Source organism: Cyprinodon variegatus, unplaced genomic scaffold (genome assembly GCF_000732505.1).
Source record: "Cyprinodon variegatus isolate N-32 unplaced genomic scaffold, C_variegatus-1.0 Scaffold599, whole genome shotgun sequence".
NCBI lineage: Eukaryota > Metazoa > Chordata > Actinopteri > Cyprinodontiformes > Cyprinodontidae > Cyprinodon > Cyprinodon variegatus.
Genome location: NW_015151052.1, coordinates 455,828 through 468,724, shown reverse-complemented (window position 1 = coordinate 468,724; position 12,897 = coordinate 455,828). Strand labels below are relative to the sequence as shown.

The following is a 12,897-nucleotide window of genomic DNA, read 5'->3' as shown; positions in this document are numbered from 1 at the left end:
CATTGCTGCACACAGCATTTGCCTATCAGATGTAAGCCTTGTATAGCTAGGATTTTGTGATGTGCCCCCTTGTATTCTTACCTCAGCATCTTTGATCTATTCAACAACTATATTCCTGATAGACGGCTGTATAGGGTTATGCAAAGATGAAACAAAGCAACTGTTTATAATTTATTACAGTATTTAAATTTTCCATCAACACTTACAACAGTTAATGTACAGGCAGGTTTTCAATAAAGGTGACCACACAATTATTTGTTCAACTTGGCACACATGAATGTTTCCCCGTTTTGTTTCCTTTTCCAATAATCTCTGAATAGGTAATGACGCTGCATACAAAATGTTTACAGTGAAAAACATCATGAAGCCCTGGGATTTTTTTAACTCAATACTTAATTGAGCTCAATTTTAAAAGCAATGATGATGCTTGACCCATAAACAGAATGCGCATGTGTCATGAGATAAAAACAACACAAAATTCAGCCATATAATATCAAAAATGGTCCACATGATCCTCCAAAAAGGACAGTGCAGCTCAGCACATTTAAGTCCAAAACCTTCAGGGTGGAGGTGGAGGGTGGGGAAGTAGTTTGAAGAGCATGTTGGGAATTCCCATCATCTAGGTCAGAGTCTCTCCTTTGGTCACCTGTATCAAGATACAGTTAAGTTTGATGGTTAGATCATTTAAAGTGTCTGCCAAGCACAAAGTTACTGTGATTCCTACACTTACTCTGGCCTCTATGTATTCAATCCTTCTCTCCAATGCTGTTAATTTCTCGTTGAGGGTGGCCAGACGAGACCGGCAAGACATATCTGTGGGTTAGAGTTCAGTTGCATTATTATATTTTGCACAAAGTACTTTTTTTTTTTAAACATGCCAATTTGTAAAACCTGGCACAGCACCGTAACAAAGTGACAAAACATTGGTATGTAAATATGTAAAGAAAGGAATAGAGACTTCCACAAAAATAAGTCTATAATGGGGCCACAGTTATTGCATGCTGCAGCATTTAGAGACTGTTTCCTCAGAGTAACTGATTCAAATTGCATCTATTTGAATCTGAATATTCACTTTTAATAATCTGTTTTTGTCACAATCCAGTCCATCATACCCATGTTAAATTTAGTCAAACTGGGTATGTCATAGTGTGCCTTTAAAAATCACTGGGTTGGGTACCATCTTGTGATGCTTTAAAGCTATTTTTTATTTATGTAACTTGTACTTGCTAGGTTTCTATACTATCTTTCAATTTTTACATCTTTCACATGTGTTTCTATTTTACAAGTTAAAAGGGTGTTAAATATTAAGTACATTGTGTTTTTCTCCTGAGAGAGCTTTGTGTTTTTTGGAGGTCTCCTCTAAGAATACAAATTTTTCAATTCTATATAAGCGTTCTTAATTTTTGTCTGCATATTTTATATGCAATCTGAGCTGATGTCTGTTCATAATTTAATTACAGTTAGTTTGTGACAAAGAATAACTGGTTGATTCATAGGACGATCTTTCTCTTGAGTTCCTCCATCGCAATTTGATAAATATCAATACTAACTTGACCACTGTATTATGAAATTATACTCGTGTTCACAATTTAAAACATGTTTTACATAAAATAATATAAGATAGAGTTTATTGATCTTGTTAATTATATTGGCTCAATAGTAAAAAGGTGCCAAAAGGAGGAAAAGGTGCATGGAGTATATACAGTGCGTCCACATATATTCAGTGGATTGAGAAAAAAGAAATAAGGCAGAGATTTAAGGAGACTTGTGTATATTTAAGGTGACTTATACACATATAGATTTGGCATTTTACATTAAAGTGGTACCAGATAAAGAACAACAGTGAGGTAGTGAGAAAACTAAAACAGCTGAAGTCTCTCATTTAACATGATTATTGAACAGGGTATTAAATAGTAATTGAACATTAGTTATTGCACAAGTTGTTGCATTTGAGAGTGTCGCAGTGTAAAGTCTGATGGCAGCAGGGATGAATGACCTATAACGCTCTTTTTTTCTCATCTTTGACACCTTTTTATTGGGTTATTGGATGCCTTGTAATTTCTTTTTTTTTTTATTTCTTGATCTCAGCTTTGATAATAAACAAAATCATTGGGATCTACGTGCCTGATCCGAATTAAGAAGTTGCGGAAAATATCGTATAAGCCCCTTTTATTCATTTGAGAGCGATGTAATTCACTGAAACGAGTAACAATCACTTATTATGTTATAATTTAACCGAATATGCCTAAAATTGCGATGATCATTGCTTAATAATACAGGCATAACCTTTCGGACTTACGAACATTTCTGTATTCATAAGGCCTGAGCTAGTTTTCGCTAACAGCTGTTTGCTCAGTAAACAGGACCGAATAAAAAACTACATATGCCTTTTTTTTTTTGAAAAAAACATTTAACTTTTTCAATTACCAAGCTATTGTTTTTTAAACTATTCTAGTTTTGAACCTGTCATACACAACAGGTATCTAAAAACATCCGCTCAGAATGCTTCAAGAATAGAGGAAGCTGGAAGCTAACAGCTAGCTGGGAGCGGCCATTATAAACATCAACATCATAGCTAGCAGTAGCTACTAAGCTAATTCCACTAGCTATTCTGGTCTTTCCGATCGATTTCTCTACACTTAGGTGATCATATTAAGGACTTGGTTGCTGGAATCTTACCAAACGAGTTTAGGAAGTCAGCAATTTTCTTAATGCTGCTTGTAATCACTTCTATATACTCTCGATTCGCCCAATCTTGATGAATCTCTCGCTGTACGGGGTCTTCCTGGCCAGCCATGTTGGATGAGATGCAGCCGTTCTGCAGGAAGTATCACTCATAGGGACCTTTTCACGAAACCCAAACTGGTTAATAATACAGGATATTCCTGCTCCTCGTGCTTAGCGTGCCTTAAATTGCTTTTAATAAAACGATAAAACATAAGTAATTGAGAGACCTTGCTAACAAATGTCTTATATTACACATAAATCACAAAGCAAGAACTTTCTTATTTTAACTACCAAACACAAACCCTATATTTTGCCTTTTCACCATCCATTTATTAGGTAAAACTTGCTTTACAACCCTTAGCAAAAAGTAGTGTATTCAAGTATACTAAAAGTGCACTAATTTCATACTTAAAATCAGGCAGTGCACTTAGAGTTTACTTATTCTAAATTATATTTTACATACTTAACAATAGTATAGTTAGAAGAGTAATACTTCAAGTACACTAAAAGTACATTGCTTGGTATACTTTCTAAACTTATGCTTTATACTTATATTTTTGTCAATATCCAACATGAATGAAGTTTCAGAAAGTGGTAACTTGAGCTTTGTGACCTGGTGACTGTCGTCACAATGTTTCTCTGCTTTTTGTAAAGCTTTCTAAAACTTTCAAGTTGTTCATATCGATTTGTTGGGTTCTAATGACTTAGAATTCCAAGACTTAACAAAAACTTCATTTACTTTAATTTCTGTCTCTTGATAACATTTATTCCAGCACTTCTAACTTGAATGAATTAATTATACTAATACAGCGTAAGAGCCTAATGAATGTTTTCTGCAGTTTAGTCACTGATATAAAACTGAATGAGTATTATTCTCTGAAATTTGGACATAAAGTCTCACCCTAATCTAAATATATAATTTGTAATTTATAAAGCAGGAGGAAATCACAACCCAGAAAGTTTTAGTTGCTTTTAAAGATAGCTTATTTCATACTAATAACTGTTCCTTATGTACAGCCTCTATCTAGATCCTATTCTGATAAATAACAGTTTCAAATGGAAAAAAAAAACAAACAAACTCCCAAAAGCTATGTTCATTGACTTGAATATCCAGTCGAGTTTGATACCTTCTATGAGGCCTCTTCCCAACACTTCACTTTTAACAAACAAATTATCTGCATTGATCACAATATTCAGAATTGCATAAAAGGCATTTTAATTTACATAAAATGTGCATTTTCTCTTTTTCTTTATATTGTAGAATAGACAGTGGTATAGTCAAACATTTACATGTGCTTCAGAAACTCCCTACACAAATTGGTTTCCAGGAGTTTCATCATTAAGTAAATGGGTTTAGGAACCGAGTGTTTACCACTGAAAATATTACAATCTTAAAAAAAAGGCTGTTTAGGTAAAACTGTGAGCTGGGAAGCTCGATAAAATACCCCTCCTAGGTGTGTCTACTGATAAGCCTTTCTAAGTTGGAGGGATCACAGCCGATATCTTCAGCAACAAGCTGCTGAGTGTCATAGCACATTTTACTTGTTTCTCTTGAGAAGCTTTTTAATGTCTTCCTCAAGATCAATAGTGAGGAAGTTTCTGCTGTAGCGCTTATAAGGCTCCCCATCAGCACCGATCAGGAACTTCTCAAAGTTCCAAGAAATGTCACTCCTGCACACAGGGCTCCAGATCAGGAACTTTGGATCATTCATTAGGGACACAGCATCGTCGCTGGGGACAGGGAGCTTCTCTTTCAGATAGACATACAGGGGGTGGGCATCCTTTCCATTCACATCCACCTTTTCAAGGAGCTGGAAGTATGGTTCAAAACCATTCCCTGGACGGACGTACTTCAAGGATCTTAGGATTTCATCATTCTTGCCATTCTCCTGTTATGGATAAACATGGGCACAGTTACTGATGATTGAAAAGCATCACAAAAAAACAGAACGTGTTTTACTTGCATTACCAATAATGATAGTTTCGAAGCAAAACATTGTTAGCTTCATAGAGTAATGAAGGCAAATTTGCAAGCTTTTAAGGAACATGAATATGTATATTACCCCATTAAGATCCTAAAATGCACAATTGGCTGCCTTGAGTATATTTAAAAAATAGAACATTTTGCATGCAGTGCTTTTAAAGGACTATTGATATATTTAAAAATGGAAACATAACTTACCTGATGTCCAAACTGATTGCAGGGCACACCCAGGATAACGAGTCCCTCTGCAGAGTATCTGGAGTGAAGCTCATTCATCTGCGTGTAGTCCCTGACTGTTGTTCCTCAGAGAGACGCTACATTCTCAATGAGAACAACTTTCCCCTTCAGCGAGGAGAAACTGAAAGGTTCACCGGAAAGAAGCTTAGCTGTGAAGTTGTAAAATGTTTTAATATTACCAGACATTTTTTGGATTTTTTAGGTTAGAGACGCTGTGAACTCTCCTGTCTCTTGTCAACAAGTCTTATCCTGTTCTCTCCAACCGAAACTTTGAGGGAGGAGATCTCCAAGTTCAATGCTGCGTTCGGGGAACGCCCCCTCGGAAACAAAATATAACACACAGACACACACACACTCACACACACGTATACAAAATGCAATCTTAACCCTAACCATTATCAGTATTTTCCTGACCCTAACCTTAACTCTAAACTAACTCTTGGGTAAAAAATGGGGATCTGCCACATTAGGACCAGCTTTTGGTCCCCATAAGGCCATTTGGTCCTCAGAAGGTCAGCAAATATTCCAAAGGCGGTCCTAAATAGGTAATAGGTAAAATATACAAGTGCACAAACACACTTAAGTGAGACTAAGTAAACTTAAAAAAAAACTAACATTTTGAAAAAAGAAATGAAATACTTGATCAAATGACCATCTCAAATGATTATGGAGCTAGAAGAGTCTCAACGTTTGAATCTTATCCTGTGCATTTTTGGTAACTGTGTGGATTGTCCTGTGCATGTGTGGATCAAATATATGAGTTTTTTAACATTGAGACTCTTCTAGCTCCAAAAATTATGGAACTGTTAGAAAAGAAAAAAAAAGGCACAAAAAAACAGATAAATACCAAGAGCTCAGGGAAGAACTAGAAAGAGCCTTGAAGGTGAAGGTAACTGTAGGAACTTTGGTCATTAGGGGACAGAGAGCAGTAAGCCCCACACTGGAGCAAAGGCTTTAATAGATAACTGGAGAAATATGAGACATCTCAGTCCAGAACTGTACAGTTCCTGGGACAGCTAAGGTACTGTTGAAGAATATTCAAGTTCCCAAGAACCCTTCCCAGGAGGTGAGGGGTGGGTGAGAGAGCAGTCTTCGTCTTTGTTTTATAATAATGATACTAAATACATGATATAACAAAAATGACGAATGCATACTTGAAGGCTTAGTATAGCTTATCATAAACAACTGAAGTTTTACCATTTTAACCATACTATTTGAACATAGCTGCTGTCTGAAGGCCAGAGGTCAAATTGTGAACATTGACCTAAATATTCAGCTGTCAACTATAAGTTGTGTTAAAATGTGATTAGGAATGAAGGCAGCTCAGGAAGGAAATAATAGTCCACATAAACATTTGGGTGGATAGCTCTCTGGGGTGTACAGATCCCAAATGAAATTTAAAATCTCATCTCGCCTTTATGCTATTTCAAAGTCAGTGAATAGAGATTCGTGAAATATACTTATGAAATAGGTTTCCATAATAAGTTTCCTTCTTAAACTTTTTGTTAAAATTTAAATTATAAACTTTCCTTCAATACAGTTTCTGTAAAAGAATTGATACTATTACGGATGTTCATATCCCTGTCGATTATTGTTTTATTGTTCTTGCTGTACAGAACCTTGATGCAACTTATTTTGTATAAAGTACTGTATAAATATATTAAGTAATGATATACAGCTGTGTGCCTAAAGCATTGCAAGTTATGGGTTAAGAATGAGATGTCAGTGGAGCTCATGTGTGAAGATGCACTACAAATACAATTTTGCATACTTTTTTCAGGTAAGGATCAGCAAAAACTACAAGAATTTCAAAGGGCAAAAGGCCTGGGCTGTCAACTCTCATCCATTGGGAGTGAGACTCACCCATCTCAGTGTCTTAAAACACTCTCAGTCCATATTCCCAATTTCTCACACTAAAAAATGACAGACATTAAAACTCAACTCAGTCTAGTTTGATCATTTCCCGCTGTAATTTAAGAGTAATTAAATCAACACAAATATTTTAATTCTTAAAGCTTTTAGGTTTGCCTCTCAAAACCATAGGAGGTTTAATTTTTCAAAAGATCAGCCACCCAAGAAATGACCAACCACAAACAGAGAGGATGTGCAGAACAAATCAGTTATCTTGGATTCATAGAGGAGAAACCACAGGAATGTCTTCTTTTATTATTACTTATCATGCTCATTTATCTTTAATTTGGTCCATTGAATATGTTTAAAAACTTAATTTCCATCACACCCTCCAAACTGAAAGAATCCAGGGAAGTGCTGTCTCCTGTCATGGTGAGTTTTTATTGAATCTACAGCCTCCTAGAATGTCTGAATTGTTTAGCTGTTTCTCAGTTGTAAAAAAAAAAAAAAAGAATAAGATAATAACTTAAAATTTATAATCCTTAGCCTATTACTAAATATTCATACTCAGTGAAGTTTGCATAGGTTTCTATCACACTGGTTCCTGAAGAGGATGCAGAGAATATGCTGATGAAGGTTCTCAGTCATCCAGGTCATAGTCATTCCGTAAAAATTAAAAAAAATATCCACTGGACTTGGTTTTCAAGATTTGAAGACGTTTCGCCACCTCTCCAGGAAGCTTTCTCAATTCAAATGTCTGGATCCGCAGTGAGTTTGAGTCTTATATATGCAGAGAATAATTAATGAACAAAGTTGTAAAATTCTTAGTTTAAAGTATATTTAAGATGCAGGTATTTTAGTAGGGCCCATTCTGCTGTACTTCAATTCTCCAAAAATCACCAGAATGTAGAAAATAATGTGTATTGTGAGAAAAATTTTCCACATAACTACAGACTGCTTATTGTTACTCAGTAACATTTACTGTGCTATAAAAATTCCAAATTTTGCCACTTTGTTTCAGTTAAATCCTCTGAAAACCTCCAACCTATAGCTGCACCTGTCCTCATCTAACCCTGACAGTTAGATGAGGACAGGTCCAATCTATTTCAAAATCTCACCCCAAGGTTTGGTGAAAAGTTGGCAGCCCTGCAAAAGGGCAAAAACATTCATTGATACAATGGTTTAATACAGTTATAACTTAAAGTGATGTTAGTTGTGTTCCTACTTTTGAATAATCTTAAAGAAACAGCATTGGATGTTGAATATAGTGGCTTGGGTACCTTAAAGTCTTAAAATCCTGTTTCCTAACTTTTTTATTTACAAAATCTACTAGCTACTTTTAAAGTTTTTTTTTGAACTAATTAGAACCGAATGATTAGTGAGTTTTCTGACATTATAGTTTTTGGGAGTCTCATAAGAGGGTCAAGTAAAACGGAAAATATATAGTGACTACTTTATATTATTGAGCTGTCAGATATTAGATGAAGCAGAAGCGGTTTTAAAATGTATTAAATTTAGTAAAAGTAAACAGCAGGAGGACATTATGGAGGGGAGAAGAATCAAAGTTAAACTTAAAGAAATAGTAACGTCCTTCACCCCTATTTGTCGGCATAAATGGTATTTTCCAGGAAGTCCCGTGCAATGTGTAATCCTGTAGTTTGTCGTGTCTTTGTGAAACAAACGCACGATGAGTAGGATAAATGTTTTTATTCTTTGATAAAACCACATCATTTTTGACACATGGCAGCTTCTTGAAAGAATCCCACACAGTTTGACAGCAGCTAGCGGTCCCTGCTCTGCAGGAGAGCTAACATGCCTGACTGCTTTAGTGTGTGTGCGGCGCTCCTCCTGGCTCTCCTCATTCTAATATTAGCAGGTTTTATTGTTTATACAGGTCTCCTGACGGACATCATAGTGCAAACCGGCTGTCCTACATTCAAAAAGCTAACTTTCGCTTATAAATTCAATGAAGGATCATACGGCGATAGCAGGAAACTTTTTAAGGAGGCTCGCTGTGTTGGACTTGGGGTCTCATGCCTTGGAGTGTTTTATGACGTCCCTAAAAAGGTAAGCATTTACCTAGGTAACTATGGTAATCTCTTCTTTAAGCTATACAAGAATGGGAAAATAAATGCATCTCCTTAGATGGCAATGGTTATTTTTATTCAACGTTTTGAATAAAAAAATAATATAAAAGATACTGAAATGTGTTTATCATAAATAATAAGGTCTTTAATGGGTAAAATACAGTCAGTTTTGTTCATTATTTATTAAATAAATGAATGGATAAAAGAGACCCTGAATAAAATTCAGTTTATAATTTCTATAATCGATGCTGTACTGTATAGTGTAATTCACAAAGTTGGCCACTAGATGGCGATGATGCCATTTTGTTCTGAAAAGGGGCTCTTCCTTTTGATAATGGACTTATTTTCAAATTCTTTGTTTTTATTTTTATGTTTTTGCATTTTCGCTTCACATTTGATACACAAGTCCGAATAAAGCGTTGTATTAAAAATGTTAAGTTATTTTATCTCAGCCTTATTTAATTCTCATTTATACTCTAAAACTCGATGACATGGACTTTTTAAAACTATTGCTAATGTGATATTTTAATATTAACAAGTATATATGTTTTATTATTTTAGTGTTATTGATAAGGTTATTATAAACATGGAATGAAGTATTATATGAATTGAATACTTGTTGACTTTTAAAATTGTAGAGTAAATGTAGTATGTGATAAATGTGTGTGATTCTTTATTCTTTGTTTAATAAACTTTTTAGGGCGGAAACAACTAATCTGATTAATCATGATTAATCGATTATTGAAATAATCATCAACTAAATTTGTAATCGATTAATCATTAGCTAAGTATAAAACATGCCTTTGACAGAGTGACCCACTTAGAACAATAATTATATTAAAATTATATAAAGATTTTGCATTTAAGATAAAGAAAAAAAACATCTTTTCCCCTGTCAATATCCTCTATCCAAAACTTTGTTTCATTTGGTTTAAAATTGTAAAAAAAAAAAAAACTTATTTTGCTCTCCGATTATTAATCGATTCATTGAAAAAATAATGGACAGATTAATCGATTTGCAAAATAATCGTTAGTTGCAGCCTTGCTCTCTTTTAAGAAAATAAAATATGTAAAAATGCACTCAACCATAATGCTTGACTATTGTTTTCTCCTCATTTAATCATTGCATATCTTCTTTGGCTTTATTGTGCCATCTGTAAACTGTCTTAAAATTTCAAGTATAGAGATGATGTTTTGAATCACGCTGTATTTAATTTAGAAAAACAAATCATTCAGACTGTTTTGCTGCAAGTTCCTTTCATCAAGCTGGAGTGTATTAGTCACAAATAATAAAAAAGCTGACATGACATACACTGGCTACATTTAATTAGCTGTAGCTGTGTGGTTTATATATTACAGCTGATGTTTGGTTTTGCATAAACGGTAAATAAAGCAAAGTTTTAGGCTTGTTTTGCAGACATACTTGTTGACAGCAAGATATTTGCTTAAATAGTTTTCGCAGTAACGCCCTGTTGGGTAAAGTGGATATGGCAACATTATTATATAAAATGCTCACCTAGAATCATGCTGTAGAAAGCTTGTGTAACCACAGAACAATAAAAATGCACTATTACATAAAATGAGTTAACACTTATGCAGTGAAATACTTTAGTCCCAGAAAGAGTAGGAGTGAAACTTTGAACACTTTTATTATTTGCATTTAAATTAATTAGTTTTCTTTTAATTTGAAGCCAACTCAATTATAGTTTATTTAAAATAGCTGATAAGGACTAAGTTATTAATGAAATATAGATGTTACATTTGACTTCAAGGTGGTTTCCTGCTGTAGATGTTGGTCTATTTAGGATACAATACTAAAACTAATATGTAATAATAAAAAAAAAAGAATGAAAAATGTACATATATCCATGAAGGATTACATAGAAAATTATGTACCGGTAATGATAATTGAATTAACCTCTGTGACAAGAAATACATTTTTTTTCTTTGCCTCTTAATTTTGTAAGTCGGTGGGTGAAGAAAGGGGATTAAACTGTTGCTTGTTTTCTTAGGTTTATTTTATTATTAAAAAAATCCCAAACTAAACAGAGTATGAAAATCATTTAATAAGATTATATTTAATAAGAAATATGCTGCTGCTTTCAACTTAAAAGCTAAATATAGGTGAGTGCCCTACCAACAGCCTTGTGGCTATATGGCTTTTGTCAGGCTTATTCTTTATACATCATGTGCATTGTTACTTTGTTAGCCAGATTAGACAGAGTAGAAGGCCTTCCTTTACATGGTGGATGTCACTGTGTGTACGGAGGCCATCTAATCAGGACAGCCTTCGTGTCTTTAAAAATACACAGGATATGGGCACATCTTGGAGCCGGACTGATAAAGGAGAGCTATGTGTAATCCTGGGGTAAAGAGGCAAGATGCATGAAGTTCAAAGCATGGATGGTGTGTCAGTTTCTGATACGGACAGCTAAGCATCCACCTGATGCAAAACATGGATTCATGAGGTATAAGAAGGAGGAGATGACCTTGTTCGGTGCTCAATCTTTGCTCAATCCTTTCCAGACGCTCGCTGACGTTTTTTGAGCCCACAGCTGTGCCAACCCTAAGCTATTTCTCTGTCCTGTAACGACCTGACCTGGAATAAACGCTGATACTTTTTAACTCCTGTTTTATAGTCCTTTTTTAGATGGTTTTACCCAGTTTGAGTTAAGAGTAGTAAATAACTTGCTTCCTGGTAAAGAACCGGTAGGGAAGTTTCCAAGGCGCAGCCGCCTTCAGGGGGACCTAACTTATATATCAAACACTTAAATGAAATAATATCCTATGTAATTGAAATGATATGAAGATAATAATATAGATACAGTTTGAATGAAGCAGCAAGAACTGCCACCCTTGTAGAGATTTGCACAGTGAATAGAAAATCAGTGAACTGCAACCAATATAATCTTAACCGTTTTGAAATACATTTGTGAGATATATTTGGAGATTACTCTATTTTGAAGGTCTATCCACTATTAATATATGAGCAATAGCAAACCTAATAGCAGATCTGTTCAAATAAATGCACTGGATGGAAAAAGTATTAAACATATCAGTGGCTTTTTCAGTAAATATGTCTGATGGGGCTTTTGAGATGATACAGGAAATGCAAAAATTAGTTTGTGAATGAAGTTCTGTGTAGTAAAGTGGAATAGTGGAGAATTCATCTTAAACATATTGACGCCCTTAAGACAAGAATGCTATGAAGCCAAATTTTTTTTTTTCTTTTGATGATGTGAAATAAGTTTCAGTCCAATTGGTGGAAAATACTGTGAGTTTTTTTTTTTTTTAAACTTTGTCCTCCATTCATTCTGTCAGGGTTGTGATATGATGGTGCTTTGAAAGGTGATCCAGTGCCTTTATGGTCGCTTCACCAACCTAACACCAAATGTTTAAAAGGTCATATATTCAGATTTATGGTACATGCACAGATACTCCTTGACAATAATTTAAAGGTGGAACAAAGATAGTTTTCAAAAACATTTTCTCTGGACACAATTGAACATTTAAATAAATGGAAGTAAATGCTGCCAGAGTGACAATTGAAAACCAATGAAAATACTGATTATAAAATGACATAAAAGAAGCAATGCAGAATTCCTTGAACTGTAGAGTTTTTGAGACAGAGTAATACCTGAGTGATTGATTTGATTCGTTTCTCCATAATGTAGACATTCACATCACTGAAAGTAAGCAGTAAAATGCCTTCTCTGCTTTTCATCAATATCACTAGTAGTTTTAAATAACTACTGCCTCTGTTATTACACTTTATTACACATAATTGTAGAAGAGTTGTTTCCCTTGTGTGTGGTTTACTCTGGGTATTACCATCACCCAGGGTTTGGGCAATAAATCAATATCAATATATCCTGATTGACAACTGATCAATATCAGTATAAAAGATTCAGCCACTCAAACTCTTACAGCCAAGTGAAGCAAGTTGGCAGCAGGGCTGACCTATTTTTAAAGGTTATGTTAAAATATGGTTGGGGTAGGGCTGAAAAATGA

At 34.6% G+C, this 12,897-nt stretch overlaps 3 protein-coding genes across 3 annotated transcripts in view; 1 reads left to right on the top strand and 2 right to left on the bottom strand.

Moving 5' to 3' along the window:
* Window positions 1-165: 165 nt before the first annotated feature.
* brk1 (BRICK1, SCAR/WAVE actin-nucleating complex subunit) lies at window positions 166-2,837 on the bottom strand. Its single transcript, XM_015392606.1, has 3 exons — window positions 2,680-2,837; window positions 731-813; window positions 166-646 (listed from the first exon to the last, which is right to left on the bottom strand). Exons 1-3 carry the CDS (start codon window positions 2,795-2,797, stop codon window positions 620-622), a joined length of 228 nt encoding a protein of 75 aa, XP_015248092.1. The 5' UTR covers window positions 2,798-2,837; the 3' UTR covers window positions 166-619.
* A 1,301-nt stretch (window positions 2,838-4,138) lies between these two features.
* On the bottom strand, window positions 4,139-5,208 carry LOC107096103 (glutathione peroxidase 1-like). Its single transcript, XM_015392605.1, has 2 exons — window positions 4,910-5,208; window positions 4,139-4,616 (listed from the first exon to the last, which is right to left on the bottom strand). The coding sequence occupies exons 1-2, from the start codon at window positions 5,132-5,134 to the stop codon at window positions 4,266-4,268; spliced, it is 576 nt and encodes a 191-aa protein (XP_015248091.1). The 5' UTR covers window positions 5,135-5,208; the 3' UTR covers window positions 4,139-4,265.
* A 3,229-nt stretch (window positions 5,209-8,437) lies between these two features.
* Window positions 8,438-12,897, top strand: part of LOC107096110 (testis-expressed sequence 264 protein-like) — a 57,509-nt gene continuing 53,049 nt past the window's right edge. The window contains exon 1 of the mRNA XM_015392616.1: window positions 8,438-8,866. Within this exon, the coding sequence (XP_015248102.1) occupies window positions 8,612-8,866 (255 nt within the window). The 5' untranslated portion in view covers window positions 8,438-8,611. The remainder of the gene's footprint in view (window positions 8,867-12,897) is intronic.